Source organism: Dendrobates tinctorius, unplaced genomic scaffold, assembly GCF_039654945.1.
Source record: "Dendrobates tinctorius isolate UK_male_01 unplaced genomic scaffold, ASM3965494v1 ptg000095l, whole genome shotgun sequence".
Lineage (NCBI taxonomy): Eukaryota > Metazoa > Chordata > Amphibia > Anura > Dendrobatidae > Dendrobates > Dendrobates tinctorius.
The window spans coordinates 20,572,630-20,595,277 of record NW_027361763.1 but is presented as its reverse complement, the minus strand read 5'-3'; the positions used below and the strand labels follow the sequence as shown (position 1 = coordinate 20,595,277).

Genomic DNA, 22,648 nt, shown 5'->3' with positions numbered 1-22,648 from the left:
AAGAAGAGCGACCACCTGGCCTGACGGGAATTCAGGCGTTGGGCCGTCTGTAGATAGACCAGGTTTTTATGGTCCGTATATACCTGAAAGGGAAACCGGGCTCCCTCCAGGAGATGTCTCCACTCAGAAAAAGCCAACTTCATGGCTAGCAGCTCCCTGTCGCCGATGGAGTAATTTTTCTCCGCCGGTGAGAAGGTCTTGGAATAGAAGAAGCAGGGATGCTTCCGACCTTGAGCATCCTTTTGATAAAGGACTGCTCCTGCACCGACGGAAGAAGCATCTACCTCAAGGATAAACGGCTTATCCACATCGGAACGATGTAATATGGGAGCGCCAGCAAAATGTGATTTTATAGCCAAGAAGGCCTTGGAGACATGTTCTGACCAAGCATTGGGGTTAGCTCCCTTCTTGGTGAGAGCAACCAAAGGAGCCACCAGTGTGGAAAACTGTGGTATGAACTGGCGGTAGTAATTCACGAACCCCAAAAAGCGCTGCACCACTTTGAGGGAATGGGGTTCCTGCCAGTCCATTACCGCTTGTAGTTTGGCAGGATCCATGGCCAGCCCCTGGGCAGAGATGATATAGCCCAGGAACGGCAAGGACTCCTGCTCAAACTGGCACTTCTCCAGCTTGGCAAATAGCGAGTTTGCCCGCAGACGGTCGAAGACTCTGCAGACGTCTCTCCGGTGGGTGGTCAAATCTGGCGAAAAGATGAGTATGTCATCCAGATAGACCACCACCGAGGTAGTGAGCATGTCGCGGAAGACGTCGTTGACAAAATCTTGGAAGACAGCTGGCGCATAACAAAGGCCAAAGGGCATAACCAGGTATTCGTAATGGCCATCCCTGGTATTAAAAGCTGTCTTCCATTCGTCTCCTTCGTGAATACGGATCAGGTTGTATGCACCCCGCAGATCTAATTTAGTAAAGATCCGGGCCCCCCGCAACCTGTCAAATAACTCCGAGATCAACGGTAGGGGGTATTTGTTTTTAACCGTGATAGCATTGAGACCTCGGTAGTCAATGCAGGGGCGTAACTCTCCGTTCTTCTTCTGTACGAAGAAGATCCCTGCACCAGCCGGTGACACAGATTTTCTAATGAAACCCCTAGCCAGGTTCTCCCGGATATATTGGGACATAGCCTCCGTCTCAGGGAGTGATAACGGGTAAACACAGCCTTGGTGAGGCTCTGTGCCTGGCAGGAGATCAATCGGGCAATCATAGGAACGGTGCGGCGGGAGCGTCTCCGCAGACTTCTTAGAGAAGACGTCCGCGTACTGGTGGTAGGGTTTGGGGAGCGCGGAGGGATCCGCAGGCACTTCACTGGAAGCCACCTGAACGCTGCCCCTCAGGCACCTTCCCTCACAGTCCTTGCCCCAGCCCAGTATCCTCCCCGAAGCCCAGTCAATATGGGGGGAGTGGCAACGAAGCCAGGGAACTCCGAGGAGCACCTGATCGATGCCATTGGGCATAATAAGCAGGGACAGAGTCTCCTGATGTGAGGGTGAAATAGAGAGTCCGAGTGGGGCTGTCTGATGGGTCACCTGAGACGGTAACGGTGCCCCATTTACCACCCTAATGGTCAGAGGTTGGGAGAGTAACACCAGAGGGATAGCGTGTCTCTGGGCAAAAGTCGAGGACATAAAGTTCCCCTCGGCCCCGGAATCCAGAGTGACCTCTGCCTCCCAGGTGGAGGACCCACTATCTAAAGTACCCCGGAACACCGGTTTGGGTGAAAAGGGCCCCACATTGGATTGACCACCACCTACGGCCACTGAACGTGGTTGTCTTTTCGGCCGCTGAGGGCATGTGCCAGCCGAGTGGCCAAACTGTCGGCACTGATAACAGCGCACAGAGCTTCGCATCGGACGCGACTTAGTGCCGGTGCGAGACACCTCCATAGGCTCAGAGGAAGGGAGCTCCTCTGCGGGATATATCAGCGGCTCGGTAAAGGTGGGAGCCAAATTAACCCTACGTCTGGATTGTGCTCGTTCCAACCCGCGCTCCGTGAAGCGGAGATCAATGCGGGTGGAAACGGCGATCAACTCCTCCAGACTTGTGGGAATTTCCCTAGTAGCTAGGGCATCTTTTACGTGCTCAGCCAGGCCTCTCCAAAACACCGGGACCAACACTTTGTCCGGCCACTCTAACTCGGAAGCCAGTGTCCGAAACCGGACAGCATGATGGCTAACCGAAAGTGACCCTTGTGTTAAGGATAACAGTTGGAGAGCTGTGTCGTGTGTGACCCGTGGTCCCAAGAAGACTTGCTTCAGAGCCGCGAGGAACTGAGCAGCTCCCTGGACCACGGGATCATCACGTTCCCACAATGGCGTGGCCCACTGTAATGCCCGGCCAGACAACAGGGAGACAATAAATCCCACCTTAGCCCGCTCTGTAGGAAACCGTGCAGCCAGCAACTCCAGCTGAATGGAGCACGGACTAACGAATCCCATACAGGAGGCACTATCACCCGAAAACTTATCGGGGAGCGGGAGACGATACATTGTCGGCAAGGGCAAAAGTGTGGGCGCACGTGAGACAGCCTCAGCGACTGTCTGAGCAGCAGCTAGCGCAGCATTCGCAGCTGAGTTGGTGCTCTCAATAGCCGCCAACCTGCTCTCCAGCTGCCGAATGTAGCGCTGCAGCTGCTGCACGTCTGCCATTGCCAGCCAGACCTGGGCGCTAGTGTAATGTTATGGACGGCGGAATGCACCAAATATAAATAATAGTAGGTGCGTTTGCCGCCCGGGGTCCACCGTGCGGTAGGTGACAAGACCGCAGCTGGACAATGGCAGATGCACCTAGTAGGTGCGGTATTGCGCTCGGGTTAACGTCACCCGAACGCTAAAGAAAAGGCGCTGGCCCTGTTAGCGTCACAGAGGCCTGCGTATGGCGTCGCAGCCGCGAACACCAACAGTTGCTGTTACTACAGCACAGCGGCAGAGGGAGCCGCAAGCGTTGGCGCCGAGAACCGGGCGCCGACAGACGCTAGTGGAGGCGTGGAGCAAGTGGCGTGCAGCTTGCCACAACCTGGGACTGACTAATCCAACTCACTGTCACCATTCGTAATAACCAAGGGAGGGGATCTTAATGAGTCAGTCACCAGTCCATACATCCATCACCATACACACACAGAATAATATGCTACACTAGCGCATGGCCGAGCCGCCATGCGGGCTTTTTATAGCCATGCGCTTCCAGGACCTTCCAGTACTTTGGGAAGGACCAATCAGATCCGACATAGGACCTGCACATGTGACCCCTGCTCTCCACTGAGAGGACAAGTTGCAGGCATGCCCAGTAGCACGGCACGAGGACTTAGCCTCTGGAGAAGTTCCCTGCAAAGCAGGTTGCGCTACCATTCATAGAATCATAGAATCGTAGAGTTGGAAGGGACCTCCTGGGCCATCTGGTCCAACCCCCTGCTCAAAGCAGGATTCGCTAAATCATCCCAGTCAGATGTCTGTCCAGCCTCTGTTTGAAGACTTCCATTGAAGGAGAACTCACCACTTCTCGTGGCAGCCTGTTCCACTCATTGATCACTCTAACTGTCAAAAAGTTTTTTCTAATATCTAATCTGTGTCTCCTCCCATTCAGTTTCATCCCATTGCTTCTAGTCTTTCCTTGTGCAAATGAGAATAAAGTTGATCCTTCTACAATGTGACAGCCCTTTAGATATTTGTAGACAGCTATTAAGTCTCCTCTCAGTCTTCTCTTTTGCAAACTAAACATTCCCAAATCCTGCAACCTTTCCTCATAAGACAGGGTTTGCAGACCGGTCACCATTCTGGTCGCTCTTTTCTGAACTTGCTCCAGTTTGTTGATGTCTTTTTTAAAATGTGGTGCCCAAAACTGGACACCATTGTTGCACCAGAGGTGGCGGCAGCAACATCCAGGCTCACAGAACGAGTCTGAGGGGAATGCCTGGCTTGCCGTGATTGCTGAGCAGGAGTCTGAGTGGTTGGAGAAGAATGAGAGACCGCAGGATGTCTGGCTCTGGATTCCCGCTGTGCAGTGCCAGAAATCTGACGCCTAACAGATCAGCTGACTAGTGATGAGCGAGCATACTGGGTATTGCTCGGTGATCGCCCGAGCATCGTGGTACTCGGCGAGTGCCGATCAGTTCCTGGATTGTTTGGGTGGTGTTCGAGTCCCCACCCTGCATGTTTGGTGCTCTTTAGAGCACCAATCAACATGCAAGGATTATCTGCCAAGCACTGCAGTGCCTCAGCCATGTTGTTGTGGCATCACAGTGATTGGCTGGCCATGCAGCGTCATCAGGTCTATATCAGACCTGATGCCACCCTACTCATATCAGTCAGCTCTGAAATCACCAGTGTAGGGAGACTTGCTGCAGCGATAGGGACAGAATAGGTGGGCTATCAGTTACTGTGGGTATACCATTGCTGAATCCACAAATCCAGCTAAACCAACAGTGTTTTATGGACTAATTACGGCGCGGTATATAGATAACAGTGATAGGTAGGCAATCAACGTATGTGGCATATTTTATTGCATACAGCAAGAGGGTCCATTCCATTACTGTCTGCTGCCTATTACAGATATTGACCGTATATACATAGCCCAGGTATCAGTGGCCAGGAATAATTTTGTTTGCATCTTAATCCTGATTATTTTATTCAAAAGCAATCCAGAACACATTTTTTTTTCTCCATTTGCTTGTTGACACTGCAGACAAAGAAAAAGATCCTTTTCAAAGTACAGCGTGAAAATCCAGCTATTTTAAATTGGCTTGCCCGCCCCCGCGATCACATCTGAATGCGCAGAAAATTCTGCCATTTTTGTGGAACTGTAAAATTTTCTAGGAGTATCTTATACAATTTCTGGACACCATTTGCTGTCAAAAAAATATTTAGCTGCCAAAAAAATATTTAGCTACAGGGCAGATATTTTCCACGGGGTTTTGTCCGCCACACGGATCGCATATCATTGCGGTAAAAATTGTGCCATTTCAGGCCTCCATAGAATTGTTTTTGTTGTGTCTACTTATTGGCACAATTTTACTGGCCAAAAAAAAAATACAGGCCAGATATTTGAAAGTGTGGTATCTCCATCACACGCTTCACCTATCTGTGGGCTATAAATTGTGACATTTGAGGCCTCCATTCAACTGTTTTTGCTGTGTTCTACCCTAGTTCTTGACACTATTTTCCTGTAAAAAAATAAAAATGCAGGCCACATTTTTTACAGTGTGGTATCTAAATCACATGCCTCATCTATCTGTGGGCTACAAATTGTGGCATTTCAAGCCTACAATGAACTGTTTTTGCTGTGTGCTACCCTAGTTAGTGACACTATTATGCTGTAAAAAATAACAATACAGGCTACATATTTTAAAGTGTGGTATGTCCGTCGCATGCCTCATCTATCTGTGGGCTACAAATTGTGGCATTTGAGGCCTCCATTCAAATATTCTTGCTGTGTGTTACCCTAGTTCTTGACACTATTTTCCTGTAAAAAAAATAAAAATACAGGCCACGATGTCACATTGCAGCTATGCAGGTAGCTGCAAGCTTCACTAGATGGCAAGAGAGTAGAAGGTAAACAGCACATCTGCAAGAGCAGACATGCAGCACTGCAGTGAGGCTACCACCAGGTGGCAGCAGAGTAAACAAACAAGCCGAGTCAAAAGGTGCAGCAGGACAAATCAGAGTACTACCAGAGTCAGATACTCACACCATAAGCAGAAAATATAGCTCTCATCGCATGCAGGATGTAGCGCTCAGAATTAACCGACCTGAAACCAAAACAAGGCAAGGCTAACTTAACCCCTGACATGACTAAACAGACAGGACTCAAAACCTAGTTTGGATCATGACAGTACCCTCCTCTCAAGGGGGGCCACCGGACCCCAAGGTTTCCCAGGATAATGTGCATTAAATGCCAGAACCAGAAGATAAGCATGGACAGATTGTGCCGGAACCGAAGATCAATTCTCAGGAACCGTAACCCCTCCAATGGACCAAGTACTGAAGTGAACTGCAAGCCCTACGAGAATCGACAATCCATTCAACTTCATACTTAGTTTGACCACTCATAGAGACAGGAGGTGGAGAGGGTGGAGACCTGCAGAGGAAGGTACACATGACTTAAGAACAGACATAAGGAATACATTGGGTCTCCGAAGCGATGGAGGTAAGCATAAACGGAAGGCAACTGGATTGACGACCTCAATGATCTCATAAGGACCAATAAACTTAGGACCCAGTTTAACAGAAGGAACCTTCAGATGTATGTTCCTGGTAGACAACCACACCTTGTCTCCCACCAGCAAGTTAGGTCCCACAGATCGTCGCTTATCAGCAAAATGTTTTTGTTTGCCCTAAGCCACCCCAATGTCCTTCTGAACCTCTGTCCACACCTCCTCCAACCGTTGGACCGCTGAATCAGCCCCAGGATATCTCAAATCCAGCCTGGAAAATTCACCGAAATGGAGGTGAAAACTGTAGTTAGAGAAGAATGGAGAGGAACCAGTGGACTGATTAACCCGGTTATTAAGTGCAAACTCAGCCACCAGCAGGGAGGAGCACCAATCATCTTGCCAAAATGTGGCAAGACGCTGCAAAATTTGTTCAAGTGACTGGTTGGTCCTCTCCGTCTGCCCATTGGTTTCAGGATGGTAGTCCGAGAAGAAGGTCAAATCAATACCCAATCTGTTACAAAATGCCCTCCTGAACTTGGACACAAATTGTACCCCTCTATCAGACACCAATATCAGAGGCACACCATGCAGCATGCTTAATAAATAGCTTGGATAAAGTTTCCGCATTAGGTAGTCCTGCCAAAGGTACAAAATGCGCCTGTTTACTAAATTTGTCAACCACCACCAAAACCACAGTCTTGCCATTGGAAGGAGGGAGATCAATCATAAAATCTATGGACAAATGAGTCCAATGTCTATCCGGAATTGGCAATGATACCAATTCACCGGCCGGTTATGGGAGCTTTTAGCACAGGCACACGTATCACAAGCAGTCACAAACATGGCGATATTTGTAAAAGAAGGAAAAAGATGCGGCACTCACCCAGATTTGCAGTGCAGTGTTTCTTTATTCAACCATTAAAGGTCACACAATAAAGGACGGGCAGATAACATGAGACATGTGGGGAAAAAAGACGGACGACAGACGTTTCGCGTACACAGACGCTTTAACAGGTCCAGGTCCTGGTCCTGTTGAAGCGTCTGTGTACGCGAAACGGCTGTCGTCCAAACTGCGAGACAAGGTATCGGCCTTGACATTCTTGGAACCAGGCCGAAAGGTGATGGAAAAATGAAAACATGAAAAAAAAAAGCGACCACCTCGCCTGTCTAGGAGTTAAGCGCTTAGCCAACTCAATGTAGGACAGGTTCTTGTGGTCCGTATTCCGATGAACAGCCCCCCAAAAAAAGTGCCTCCATTCTTCAAAATCCAGTTTTATGGCTAATAACTCCCAATTCCTGACATCAGAATTTATCTCAGCAGGAGAAAATTTCCTGGAGAAAAAGGCAGAAGGTCTTAAGCTAGTTACAGTGGCAGGTCCCTGAGACAACACTGCCCCCACCCTCACCTCCGATGCATCCACCTCAACAATGAATGGTTCAGACAGATCGGGCTGGATGAATACAGGAGCAAACATGAAACAATTTTTCAATGAAGAAAAGGCTGCAACTGCCGGGACAGACCTGTTTTTAAAATCAGCCCCCTTATGAGTGAGATCAGTGAGAGGCTTGACCACCTGAGAAAACCCTTTAACAAATTTATGATAGTAATTGGCAAACCCCAAAAACCACTGAAGACCTTTAAGGTCTTTGGGTTTCACCCACTCAGCAATGGCCTGTACCTTTCCAGGGTCCACTCGAAACCCCTAAGCAGTAAAAATTACCCCCAGAAAGGACAGTTCTTGGACGAAAAATACACACTTCTCAGGTTTAGCGAACAGCAAGTTTTCCCGTAACCTCTGAAGAACTCCACGTAGATGACCCATATGAGATTCCTTGTCAGATGAAAATACTAAGATGTCATCTAAATATATCACCACAAAGCTCCCAATGAAGTCAGAAAAACATTACTAATAAAATCCTGAAACACAGCTGGCGCATTAGTGAGACCAAAGGGCGTAACCAAGTTTTCAAACAAATCTTTAGAGGTTAGAAATGCTGTTTTCCACTCATCCCCCTCCCAAAAACACAGATAATATTTTATTCTCCCCGGAGGTCTAACTTGGAAAACCACTTGGCCCTAGACATTTGGAAGAAAATATCAGGGATAAGCAGCAGAGGGTAGGTGTTTCTCACCATAATCTTATTAAGTTCTCGAAAATCGAGGCAAGGGCGTAAACCACCATATTTTTTCTTAACAAAAAAGAATCAATCAGCCACAGGAGAGACAGAGGGATGGATGTGTCCTTTACATAAACTTTCAGAGACATACTCTTTCATAGCGGAATGTTCCGGGCCGGAAAGATTGTACAGAAGGGCCTAGGGCAATTTAGCACCCAGAACGAGATTGATAACGCAATCATAGGAGCGATGTGGTGGAAAAACCTCAGCCTCTTTTTTGAAGATCATGTCCTTAAAATCTTTCAGGTACTCTAGAATACCCTCTAGATTAACTGATGACACCAGTACAGCAGAAAGACAACCTTTAGAACAATTAGGACCCCATTTTATAATATCCCGAAATTATATATCAGTCAATAACAGGATTATGTAATCATAACCAGGGGAATCACAACACCAGTCTCGCTGGAAGATTGTCCAAAACATAACATGAGATGTGTTCCTGATGCTAGCAACCCATCTTGAGGAGAAACTCCTCTGAGACAAATTTAAAAATATTATATGGATACAGGGAGAGACTCATGAGACCAGCCCAGCAACAGAAGCAATAAATGTAAAGTGCTAAGTGTGCATCAAATAAAGAACTGTTCACGGAAAAACTCCCATCCATTTACCCATGATATGTCACAGCAGCTGTCGCCCGCCCCGCGACCCCTCGGTGTCATGAGTCTATCCCTGTATCTGTTGCACTCATCTTATTACTTTTACATTGTCAGTTGTCTTCCCACCCTGCCTACCTCCATGCCTCCTACATTGCTGACTGTACCAACATCCTCTGTGATTAATTATGCCTTTTAATTGTTCGGTATTCAAGCTGAACATGTGGCAAGAACATGCACTCTATGCCGTGGAGGTCCTGGCCTGCCCTGCCGCTAGCGTTTTGTCAGAGCAAATTTTTAATGCCGCTGGTGGAATTATAACTGATAAGCGAATTCACCTGTCAACTGAATATGCTGACAAGCTGACTCTTAGGCTACTTTAACACATCCGGCTTTTGTACTCCAGCGCCATGCGGTGAAAAGCCGTAGGAGCGGATCTGGGATGTGACGCTGACACCGGATGCTTTGCCGTGGCCGGATACGGTGTTGCTGAAATTTAAAGGAGCAGCGCGCACAGGTATGATCTGATCCGGGAAGGAGAGAGAGAGAGAGATCATTCACCAGGCACGTCCAGGGTTAAAACTCACAATGTACGGGCATGCGCTGTTCAAAAAACCTGTCCGGCGCTGTCAAAAAACATAGCATGGGACGATTTTTGCAGACGTCGGCCGGCGAAGTTTGGCCGCATCCTGCACAATGCGGCGATCTTGAACGTCAATGGGGAAAAAAACGGATCTGGTGCAAACCGGTGCCGGATCCGGTTTTCACAAATTTCGCCGCATCGTGCCGGATTACAAAAGCCAGATGTGTGAAAGTAGCCATATAAAAATGAACAAAGGCTGGATTGGGCCAGACTTCTCTACAACACCGAATGATAGCAGCGAAACATAACCTCAAATCCAGTGTCATTTTGTAGAAGGTATATTCCCATGTTCCTCTTCACACCCACACATGGGTATATGCTTCCTGATTTTGCCTATTTGCTGTTATCTTCCTCCTTCTCCTCATCCTCATCAGCCACCACCACTAGAGCACCATGGTGACCATAGTTCATGATGCAACAGCCACGTTATTGTGTTAAAGGGTATTTTTGATACCCATAAAAAAACATTTACAACGTATGTTGATGTGTACCCCCCAGGGGGAAATGTTTGTCAGCCCATACACTTGGATATTACAACTATAGGAGACCCGCTCCTTTTAATTGGGAAAAGATTTTTAGTAGGCCATCCTCCACGTCTCCTCCGATACCACCACTAGATCACCAGGGTGATCATGTTCCGTGATGCAAGAGCCACATTGTTTTTTTCAAAGGGATGTTTTTAATGTCAGCAGAGTTCACCTATCACTTCTGTTGGCCCCCCTCCCAATAAGTATCAATTTTAAAAAAATTATTAGGCTGTACAGGAAGAACAAATAGATAGTCGTGATATGGCACTGTGCCCTGCCTACACTCAAGAATTTTTTTTTATTGCCAGAATTAAATCCAAATTTGAAAATGCAGATGAAGTTGATAGAAAAACCACAATCCATGCCCTCCCAGCATTACTCTGTACACATTTCAGTACTTAGATCACTATTAGCGTGATCTATTTCCCTTCAGCATTTCTCTATATTCCGATCACAGATAGAACAACATGCTTCAGCTGAAGGGCAATAAGTATTGCCTACGATTGTAGAATTCTGGATGACACTTTCACAATGTGAAACATTAATTAGGCATAAAACTGTACTGGCCTAGAACAAGGTGGACACTTAGTAACCCCCTCCCCCCCCCCATTTACTGGAATAAGCAGGTCTCCATATCCATTGGTAAAAATTCAGATATTTAAACTACAAAAATTATCTTTTAAGTAGAAACAGATTATTGAAGAAGTTTAAACAAGTTATTCAACATTTAGCCTCCCTTGACATAACAGTCGAACCATAATCGTGCTGTATCAGAACACTGGAGCAAGGGGAACATGCAAATTCTTGATGCAATAATGCACCTGCCCCACAATGAAGGTGAACTGTACTACAATGCTAGGAACAGGATTGATTGTCCAATGTCTGATGACAGATTCCTTCAAACATCAACTACCTGCTGATGATAAGCGCTAAAGAAAACCCAACACGCAAAATGAATGATTTATTTAGAGGGGTATCTGGGCCCATATGTTTATTGGGAATCTCTCTTATTACAGTCTCCAATTTGTGGTGGTCTCATCAGTGCTTAATCTTAAATGCAGTTGGTTCGATGACTGTTTACGACCCTGAGGAAGAGTACTTTTAAGATAGTATCAGGATAAACTTCAGCTGGAGGATTTGAAGCAACACTGGAGGAAGAGGAGGTTGTGTTTCTTGTAGATTCACCTTCCTTCTTTGTTGGGGTGTCACTTAATCTTAGAAAGATGGACTGGTCTGATGTCATCACACTACCAAATGAAGATTGCATTTCATTGGTTGTCCATCTAGGTATCTGTTGTTGTATTTTTTGCAGGCACCAACTGCATCTTCTTTTCTTACAAACACAACCTCTGCAACTCTGGAATTCAACAAGCAGGCGTGCTTCAAGGCACCGCATACACAGAAAATCTACATGATATCTTCCTCTGTGACTCTTGGATGCAAATTATTAACGGTCATTTTTCTTCCTTCTAAAGGGCTAAAGACAGACTTTTTTGGAGTTGGCCCTACTGAAGAACTGTCCTTTGTGGCAAGTGTTCGTGAAACTGAAACATTGGTTAGAGCCTTTGTGTGCAATAATGGTGGCGAAGCCTCATGCTGAGTAGACATGGAGCTGTGTATGCATAATGATGTAGTAAGAGGTAATGTTTGCCCAAGAGAAAATGATTTTCCAGATATGCTTTTTCTGCACAGTGTGGGCAGCTGTGATCTTCATCTTTTTGGTGGTGATGTGGGAAGGTTCAAAGTCATCATCAATACCATCATTGTCCATATCTTGTAAAGAGGAAATCTGTGGTTTCCCAGGTTCGTGGTTAACTATGTTTATTCATATTCCTTTAACAGTGTTCATTACACCAGAAGAAATATGAAATTTTGATGGTCTTGGTAATATTTATGGGTGAAGATGAACATCCTTGTGACATGGGTGAGTTGATAGTTATGGCGGGTGCACTCCTCTTTAACCCCTTACCTACAATTGACGTAATATTCCGTCCATGTGACCATGGACCTAATTACCATGGACGGAATATTACGTCATCGCGATCAGCGGCGCCCAAGTGGTGAGCGCCGCTGATCGTGGCCGAGTGTCAGCTAATTATCATAGCTGACGCCCGGCACAATGTGTCAGGGGCGGTCACGGACCGCCCCCGACACGTTAACCCCTTGCACACCGCGATCAAACGCGATCGCGGTGTACCGGGGGTTAAAGGGAAGCATCGGCAGGGAGGGGGCTCCCTCCGTGCTTCCCTGAGCCCCCCACGGCAGCGCAATGTGCAGCGCTGCTGCGAGGGGCTCTTTCCCTACAGGCCCCCGGATCCAAGATGGCGATGGGGGCCTGCAGGGAGCTGACTTCCTCACTGCCTGCAAAGCGCAGGTATGAGGAAGTCTGCAGCAGTGCCTGTGACAGATCGCTGATCTGTCACAGTGATCTGTGATGTGACAGATCAGCGATCTGTCACAGGACAGTGATGTCCCACCTGGGACAAGGTAATAAAGTAAAAAAAAAAAAAAAAAAAGTGTTAAAAATAATTTAAAAAAAATCGCTAAATAAATCAGTAAAAAAAAATAAAAAATATTCCCCAATAAATCCATTTTTTCAAAATAAAAAAAACCAAAAACAATAAAAGTACACATATTTGGTATCGCCGCGTCCATAATGACCTGCCCTATAAAACTGTCCCGTTAGTTAACCCCTTTAGCAAACCCCTTAAAAAATAAAAATAAAAAAACGAAGCAAAAAATAATGATTTATTATCATACCACCGAACAAAAAGTGCAATAACGCGCGATCAAAAAGACGCATATAAATATGCATGGTACCGCTGAAAACATCATCTTGTCCCGCAAAAAACAATCCACCATACAGCATCATCCGCAAAAAAATAAAAAAGTTATAGCTCGCAGAATAAAGCGATACAAAAATAATTATTTTTTATATAAAATAGTTTTCATTGCAAAAAACCGACAAAACATAAAAAAACGACCTAAATGAGGTATCGCTGTAACCGTACTGACCCGAAGAATAAAAACGCGTTATCAATTTTACCGCACGCGGAACGGTGTAAACGCACCCCCCAAAAGAAATTCATGAAACGCTGGTTTTTGTTCATTCTGCGTCCCAAAAATCGGAATAAAAAGCGATCAAAAAATGTCACGTGCCCGAAAATGGTACCAATAAAAACGTCAACTCGTCCCGCAAAAAATAAGACCTCACATGACTCGGTGGATCAAAATACGGAAAAATTATAGCTCACAATATGTGGTGATGCAAAAACTATTTTTACAATAAAAAGCGTCTTTTAGCGTGCGACAGCCGCCAAACATAAAAACAGCCATAAATAGTAAATCAAACCCCCCGTTATCACCCCCTTAGTTAGGGAAAAATAATAAAACTAAAAGAAAATGTATTTATTTCCATTTTCCCGCTAGGGTTAGGGTTAGGGTAGGGTTAGGGCTAGGGCTAGGGTTAGGGCTAGGGCTAGGGTTAGGGTTAGGGCTAGGGTTAGGGCTAGGGCTCAGATTAGGGTTAGGGGTGTGTTGAGGTTCGGGTTGGAGTTATAATTGGGGGTTTCCACTGTTTGGGCACATCAGGTGCTCTCCAAAGGCAACATGGCGTCTGATCTCAATTCCAGCCAATTCTGCGTTGAAAAAGTCAAATGGTGCTCCTTCCCTTCCAAGCTCTGCCATGTGCCCAAACAGTGTTTTACCCCCACATGTAGGGTATCAGCCTACTCAGGACAAATTACAAAACAACTTTTGGGGTCCAATTTCTCCTGTTACCCATAGGAAAATAAAAAATTGGGGGCAAAAATATAATTTTGCGGAAAAAAATGTTTTTTTTATTTTCACGCCCAGGCGTTATAAACTTCTGTGAAGCACTAGGGGGTTCAAAGTGCTCTCCACACATCTAGATAAGCTCCGTGGTGGGTCTAGTTTCCAAAATGGGGTCACTTGTGGGGAGTTTCAATAGTTTAGGTACATCAGGGGCTCTCCAAACGCATATGACACCCGCATACCAATCCATCAAAGTCTGCATTCCAAAACGTCACTACTTCCCTTCCGAGCCCCGACGTGTGCCCATACAGTAGTTTTCTCCCACATATGAGGTATCAGCGTACTCAGGACAAATTGGACAACAACTTTTGGGGTCCAATTTCTCCTGTTACCCTTGGGAAAATAAAAAAATGGGGACTAAAAGATCATGTTTGTGGAAAAAATACGATTTTTTTATTTTCACGCCCGGACGTTATAAACTTCAGTGAAGCACTGGGGGGTTCAAAGTGCTCACCACACATCTAGATAAGTTCATTAGGGGGTCTAGTTTCCAAAATGGGGTCACTTGTGGGGGGTTTCCACTGTTTAGGTACATCAGGGGCTCTCCAAACGCAACATGACACCCGCAGACCATTTCATCAAAGTCTGCATTCCAAAACGTCACTACTTCCCTTCCGAGCCCCGACATGTGCCCATACAGTAGTTTTCTCCCACATATGAGGTATCAGCGTACTCAGGACAAATTGGACAACAACTTTTGGGGTCCAATTTCTCCTGTTACCCTTGGGAAAATAAAAAAATGGGGACTAAAAGATCATGTTTGTGGAAAAAATACGATTTTTTTATTTTCACGCCCGGACGTTATAAACTTCAGTGAAGCACTGGGGGGTTCAAAGTGCTCACCACACATCTAGATAAGTTCCTTGGGGGGTCTAGTTTCCAAAATGGTGTCATTTGTGGGGGGTTTCTACTGTTTTGGTACATCAGGGGCTTTCCTAACGCGACATGGTGTCCGATCTCAATTCCAGCCAAAAACGTCAAATGGCGCTGCTTCCCTTCCGAGCTCTGCCATACGCCCAAATAGTGGTTTACCCCCACATGTGGGGTATCTGCGTACTCAGGATAAATTGCACAATATCTTTTAGGGTCCTGTTACTTTTGGAAAAATAAGAATTGAGGGTGAAAAGATCATTTTTGTGGAAAAAATATGATTTTTTAATTGTACTGCTGTACGTTATAAACTTCTGTGAAGCCCTTGGGGGTTCAAAGTTCTCACCACACATCTAGATAAGTTCCTTGGGGGGTCTAGATTCCAAAATGGTGTCATTTGTGGGGGGTTTCCACTGTTTTGGTACATCAGGGGTTTTCCAATCGCGACATGGTGTCGATCTCAATTCTAGCCAAAAACGTCAAATGGCGCTGCTTCCCTTCCGAGCTCTGCTATGCGCCCAAATAGTCATTTACACCCACATATGGGGTATCAGCGTACTCAGGACAAATTGCACAATAACTTTTAGGGTCCTGTTACCCTTGGAAAAATAAAAATTGGGGGTGAAAAGATCATTTTTGTGGAAAAAATATGATTTTTTAATTGTACCGCTGTACGTTATAAACTTCTGTGAAGCCCTTGTGGGTTCAAAGTTCTCACCACATATCTAGATAAGTTCCTTGGGGGGTCTATTTTCCAAAATGGGGTCACTTGGGGGGGTTTCCACTGTTTAGGTACATCAGGGGCTCGCCAAACGTGACATGGCGTCCGATCTGAATTCCAGCCAATTTTGCATTGAAAAAGTCAAACGGCGCTCCTTCCATTCTGAGCTCTGCCATGCGCCGAAACAGTGGTTCCCCCCCACATATCAGGTATCAGCGTACTCAGGACAAATTGCACAATAAGTCTTGCAGTCCAATTTCTCCTGTTACCCTTGGTAAAATAAAGAAAATTGAACCTGAAGTATTTTTTTTGTGAAAAAAAGTTAAATTTTTTTTTTAATATTCAAAAAATTCCTGTGACGCACCTAAAGGGTTAATAAACTTCTTGAATGTGGTTTTAAGCACCTTAAGGGGTGCAGTTTTTAGAATGGTGTCATTTTTGGGTATTTTCTATCATATAGACCCCTCAAAGTGGCTTCAAATGTGAAGTGGTCCCTAAAAATAAAATGGTGTTGCAAAAATGAGAAATCGCTGGTCAATTTTTAACCCTTATAACTTCCTAACAAAAAAAAATTTTGGTTCCAAAACTGTGCTGATGTAAAGTAAACATGTGGGAAATGTTATGTATTAAGTTTTTTGTGTGCCGTATCGCTGTGATTTAAGGGCATAAAAATTCAAAGTTGGAAAATTGCGAAATTTTCAAAATTTTCGCCAAATTTCCGTTTTTTTCACAAATAAACGCAAGTTATTTGAATGCAATTTTACCACTAACATGAAGTACAATATGTCACGAGAAAACAATGTCAGAATCACCGGGATCCATGAAAGTGTTCCAGAGTTATGACCTCATAAAGGTACAGTGGTCAGAATTGTAAAAATTGGCCCGGTAGTTAACGTGCAAACCACCCTTGGTAGTGAAGGGGTTAAACTTTGTTTTTCATGAGCATCCATCAGTTTGGTTGGTTTTCCTTCAACACTGATCTGATGCTTTCTAGAATTCAGCATCTCACGAGCATCTTGCACTTAAGGCCTCTTTCACACTTCAGTTTTTTGCCATCAGTCAAAATCCGCCAAAATTTGAAAATGGCGGATCCGCTTTTTCTTGTTGCGGATCCGCCATTTCCCCCATTGGGATACATTAGTGGCGGATTTTGACGGATGGTCATCCGTTGCGTCCGGTATTCAGCGGTTCCACAAAATTCCTTGCGGATTCTGTCTGAGGGGGATGGAGCTTGCAACGTTTTTTTTCGCCGTCAAAATGGCAGGTGGCGGCGGATACGCCGTCATCCGCCATGTGGTAGAATGGGCACCTATGGGCGGCGGATCCGCTAGGACCCGCGATTTTGCGGAATCCGCCGGCAGGATCCGCAAAATCGCACTGCGCATGCCCAAAAAAAAAGATACTTTTCCAGACAGTCCCAAAACTATATAAGGTGGGCTAATTGGGCCCAGACATGCAGTAGCAGCCAGACAGCAAGCCAGCCAGGAACCAAGCCACCCACGAAGCCTGCCAGACACCCACGAAGCCTGCCAGACACCCACGAACCCTGCTAGACACCCAGGAAGCCTGCCAGACAGCCACCAAGCCTGCAGACAGCCACCAAGCTGCCACACAGCTATCAAGCCTGCCAGACACCCACCAAGCTGCCACACATATCAGCTATCAAGAGGCCTGCCAGTACCAGCTCGCCTACAAGTGTGAGTATACCTATTTATGACATTTCTGTGTGTGTGTATGGCCTGCTAGTGTGTAGCCTGCCTGTGTGTGTGTGTGGTCTGCGAGTGTTGCATGTCTGTGGGGTTTTTTTTTTTTCATACTTTTTTTTCTGCTGCTTGTGTACTGCATTTTATTTTCATACAACTGTAATTATATTGTATTTTTTATGCTGTGATTGCTGTGATTGTGTGGTGTATGGTATGTGGTGTAATTGGGCCCAGACAATCCGGCAGCAGCAACACTGAAGACACCAAGCAAGACATCCGACTGCAGCCTGACTGATAGAAGATTGAACTAGAGCTATAAAACCTGCCTGCCCAGCTGCAAGTCTACCACCTGCAATACCCCTGGAGCGTGTGTGTGTGTGTGTGTGTGTGTGTGTGTGTGTGTGTGTGTGTGTGTGTGTGTGTGTGTGTATGGCCTGTGTGTGTGTAATGCATTTTTTTTTCCATCCTTTTTTATTCTGTTGCATGTGTACTACATTTTATTTCATACAACTGTAATATTGTATTTCTTATGCTGTGATTGTGTGGTGTAAGGCCGGTTTCATATTTGCACTTTATAGCGCAGCGATAACCTGCACACGGCCGCCGCTAATCCCCGCCCCATCCGGTCATCACCGCCTACTAGCGCACATGAACGCTTGCGATCTGCGCACCCTATCTTTAGCATAGGGTGCGCAGATCGTGCGCTGGCAGGATTTTACCGTGTGCTGCGCACTTTTGAAGGTGTGCCCTTGTGCGCCAAACGCAGCATGTTGCATTTTGGCGCGCACGGCACACCTTCAAAAGTGCGCAGCACACGGTAAAATCCTGCCAGCGCACGATCTGCGCCTCTGTTTGAATACTTCCATTGAAGGAGAACTCACCACTTCTCGTGGCAGCTTGTTCCACTCATTGATCACTCTAACTGTCAAAAAGTTTTTTCTAATATCTAATCTGTGTCTCCTCCCATTCAGTTTCATCCCATTGCTTCTAGTCTTTCCTTGTGCAAATGAGAATAAAGTTGATCCTTCTACAATGTGACAGCCCTTTAGATATTTGTAGACAGCTATTAAGTCTCCTCTCAGTCTTCTCTTTTGCAAACTAAACATTCCCAAATCCTGCAACCTTTCCTCATAAGACAGGGTTTGCAGACCGGTCACCATTCTGGTCGCTCTTTTCTGAACTTGCTCCAGTTTGTTGATGTCTTTTTTAAAATGTGGTGCCCAAAACTGGACACAATATTCCAGATGAGGTCTGACCAAATAGGAGTAGAGGGAAATAATGACTTCACGTGAACTAGACTGTATGCTTCTGTTAATACATCCTAGAATTGCATTTGCCTTTTTTGCTGCTGCATCACACTGTTGACTCATATTCAGTCTGTGATCTATTAGTATACCCAAGTCTTTTTCACATGTGCTGTTGCTTAGCCCTATTCCTCCCATTCTGTATATGCTTTTTTCATTTTTATTGCCCAGATGTAGTACTTTGCATTTTTCCCTGTTAAAAACCATTCTGTTAGTTGCTGCCCACTTCCCCAGTTTATTTATATCTTTTTGAATCCTCTCTCTCTCTTCTCTAGTATTAGTTATCCCTCCTAGCTTTGTGTCATCAGCAAATTTAATCAGTTTACCCGCAATTCCTTCATCTAAATCATTGATAAAGATGTTGAACAATACAGGGCCCAGGACAGAGCCCTGTGGTACCCCATTTGAGACATTCTTCCAACTGGATGTGCAGCCATTTACGACCACTCTTTGGGTCCGATCACTAAGCCAATTATGAATCCACCTAACAGTTGCCTTGTCCATTCCAGACTTAGTCATTTTTTCAATAAGGATTGTATGAGATACTTTGTCAAATGCTTTGCTGAAGTCAAGATACACTATATCTACAGCATTTCCTTGATCCACCCAATCAGTGATTCCGTCATAGAAGGAAATTAAGTTAGTCTGACATGACTTATTAGTTACAAACCCATGCTGACTCTGTTTAATCACTTCATTCTTATCCAGGTACTGACATACATGTTGTTTAATAATTTGTTCAAAGATCTTTCCTGGTATAGAAGTCAGACTCACCGGCCTATAGTTGCCTGGGTCCACCTTCTTCCCCTTTTTGAAGATAGGAACAACATTTGCTCTTCTCCAGTCTTCTGGGACTTCTCCTGTTCTCCAAGAATTTTCAAAGATTATGGAGAGGGGTTCAAAAATTTCTTCTGCTATCTCCTTCAGTACTCTGGGGTGTAATTCATCTGGACCTGGAGACTTGAATTCATTTAGGTTAGCTAAGTGTTTCCTCACTATCTTTCTGTTTATAGATATCCTGGATTCTTCTATACCCTTAATAGGACAGTGAAGAACAGTTGATGTTACGTTTCCTTTCTGAGAGAAAACAGATGCAAAATAGGAATTTAAAAGTTCGGCCTTCTCAACATCCTGTCTTACCATTTCATCATTTTCATCCTGTAAAAATCCTATAGCATCTTTGACTTTTCTTTTACTTTTGACATATCCCCAAAATCCTTTATTATTGCTTTTGACATCTCTTGCAAGCCTCAATTCATTTTCAGCTTTAGATAATCTGATTTGTGCCCTGCAGGTTCTGCAGACAGCATTATATTCTTCTTTAGATATGCCTCCCTCTTTCCATTTTATAAACATTTTTTTCTTCCTTTTTAGCATGTGCTTAAGTTCTGTGTTCATCCATCCTGGTTTCCTTAAATGCTTCCTATTCTTCCCTCTTTTCGGAATTGTTAACAATTGTGCTTTGAGAATTTCATTTTTCAAGATTTCCCATCCATCCTGGACATTTTTGTCTTTAAGGATATCCAGCCATTGGATCCCTCCAATTCTCTTTCTGAATCCCTTAAAATCTGCCTTTCTGAAATCTAACCTTGACGTCGGAGTCTTCACAGGTCTTCCTCCTCTAGTTATCCAAAATTCTAAAATAGCATGGTCGCTACCTCCTAGGGTCCCAGCCACTTTTACCTCCTCAACCATTTCCTCCCTGTTTATAAGGATTAGATCCAAGGTAGCAGTTCCCTTTGTTTTCTCCCCTACCTTTTGGAAGATAAAGTTGTCAGCAAGAGAGGATAAGAATTTCCTTGACCTGTTAGTTTTGCCTGAGAGAGATTCCCAACAAATGTCTGGATAGTTGAAATCTCCCATGACAACTATGTCATATTTTTTGGAGAACTTGGCCATTTGATGCATAAAGAGTTCATCCATATCTTCAGCTTGCACAGGCGGCCTGTAGTAAATGCCTACAATGGTGTCCTTTCCATTGTTCTGTCCTTGTATTCTTACCCAAACAGTTTCCACAGAACTCCCAGTCTCTGAAGCTTCAATCTCTGTGCAGATATACGCGTTTCTAACATACAATGCGACACCTCCTCCTCGTTTATCAAGTCTGTTTCTTGCAAATAAGTTGTATCCTTCTAGTCTTGTATTCCAATCATGTGTATCGTCCCACCAAGTTTCAGTGATTCGAATGACATCATATTTCTTTTCCTGTGTTAGTAGTTCCAATTCTCCTTGTTTGTTGCCCATGCTTTGTGCATTAGTATAGAAACATTTTAACATGCAAAGATAAAGTGTGGGTTTACACAAAATATTACACACCTTCAATCACTGTGGTTACACTCGGTGAGAGATAAGGGAATTTAGACATGCAAACACTTAAAATTGCGTATACTTAGTTTCAGGGAATTACACAAATTATATACAAATGAAGATTTTTTTTTTTGTTTTTAACTTTCATATAATTTTCTTTATACTTGCAGATCACTTCATGAAGCGCCACCAGAAAGGCAGCAGCAGACACGGCCAGCCAGGCCGCAGCAGGGATGGTGAACGAGACCGCAGCAGAGACGAACGGCGAGAACGCAGCAGAGATGACCGGCCAGGCCGCAGCAGAGACGGTCAGCCTGCCCGCAACAGAGACGGCTAGCCAGGCCGCAGCAGAGTACAGGCAACCATTTGTTTCCCTGTAAGTATAAATGCCTGAAAGTTTATTATGATCCTTTGTATAGTAGCTTTACAATTGTCTTTATACTTGCAGATCACTTCAGCAAGCACCACCAGCCAGGCCGCAGCGGAGACGGTCAGCCAGGCCGCAGCAGAAACGGTCAGCCAGGCCACAGCAGAGACGGTCAGCCAGGCCGCAGCAGAGACGGCCAGCCAGGCCGCAGCAGAGACGGCCAGCCAACCATTAGTTTCCCTGTAAGTATAAAGGCCTGAAAGCTTATTATGATCCTTTGTATAGTAGCTTAACAAGTGTCTTTATACTTGCAGATCACTTCAGGAAGCACCGCAGCTGCCAACGCAGCTGCCCCACACCGTAATGTCTTCTCCTGAAAGCTCCCCCTCACATCATCAGCGAGCTGAGGTAAAAAAAATTTTTTTTTTTTCATTTAAACTAATTTTTTTTTTTTTGGTTAAAAACACTATCCATGTATTATGTTTTGACAGGAAGCTGATTCAGAGGAGCTTCCAGGAGGAGACGTGCAGGGTGGAGAGACACAAGGAGGGGGTGCGCAGAGTGTAAGTTTAGCACATACACACATACATAATGCTACACCCAACACAAACATTCATCACAGTGCACACACAATAACTACGCATCATCCAAATAATTTTTTTTTTCCACAGTCTTCAGAATCCGGTGCCCGCACTAGAGTGACTCCCAGGACATCCCAGGGTCGTCAAGGTGATGCATCTGTTGGTCGGCAAATGGTAAATAACCCTATTTGGATAATTGTTTAAATGAACATCATGTGTTTGAATAGAATGTAATTTTTTGTTTTTTGTTTTGTTTTTTATCTTCACAGGTTTCACAGCGTGCTCTCAGGAGACATCTGGAGGAGGGTGTCATGATTGATACAGATGAACTCATCCGTGAGGTGGAAAACCGGGAGCCGCTGTGGAACATGGCAAACCATCTACACGCCGACCAACCAACCACCCGACGGCTCTGGGATGAGGTCTGTTCTTCAGTTATTGACGACTGGGAGGAACTCAATGCGAGGGCCAGGGATTTTGTGCGTAAGTATTACAACTTCAGTAACTTATATTTCCAGCATGTGAAGTGTTGAATACTAAACCCCATATTTTTTTCTTCACAGGTGACAGGGTTATCACACGGTGGCGGTCGCTCCGGGATCGCTTCAAGAGGGACTACAACAAGGAGATGCAGACCCCGAGTGGATCGGGAGGACGCCGGGGACCCCAGTACAAGAACTACAGAGCCCTGGCGTTCTTGCGATCAACAATGGTGTGCAGAAGGTAAATATTCCCCAAACCATTTCTGTAGTAGAAATGTTTAACCAAATTTTTTTTCAGCAGACTTAAATTAAATATCAATGTTTTTAATATACATTTTTTCTCCTTTTTTTAGCGCCATCTGCAGCACT

The 22,648-nt window shown here is 45.0% G+C and overlaps 1 protein-coding gene across 1 annotated transcript in view; it reads right to left on the bottom strand.

The window, feature by feature from the left end:
- LOC141098811 (vomeronasal type-2 receptor 26-like) overlaps positions 1 to 7,986 on the bottom strand; it is a 51,394-nt gene extending 43,408 nt beyond the window's left edge. Inside the window, exon 1 of the mRNA XM_073586787.1 lies at positions 7,885 to 7,986. Within this exon, the coding sequence (XP_073442888.1) occupies positions 7,885 to 7,986 (102 nt within the window). The remainder of the gene's footprint in view (positions 1 to 7,884) is intronic.
- Positions 7,987 to 22,648: the final 14,662 nt, after the last annotated feature.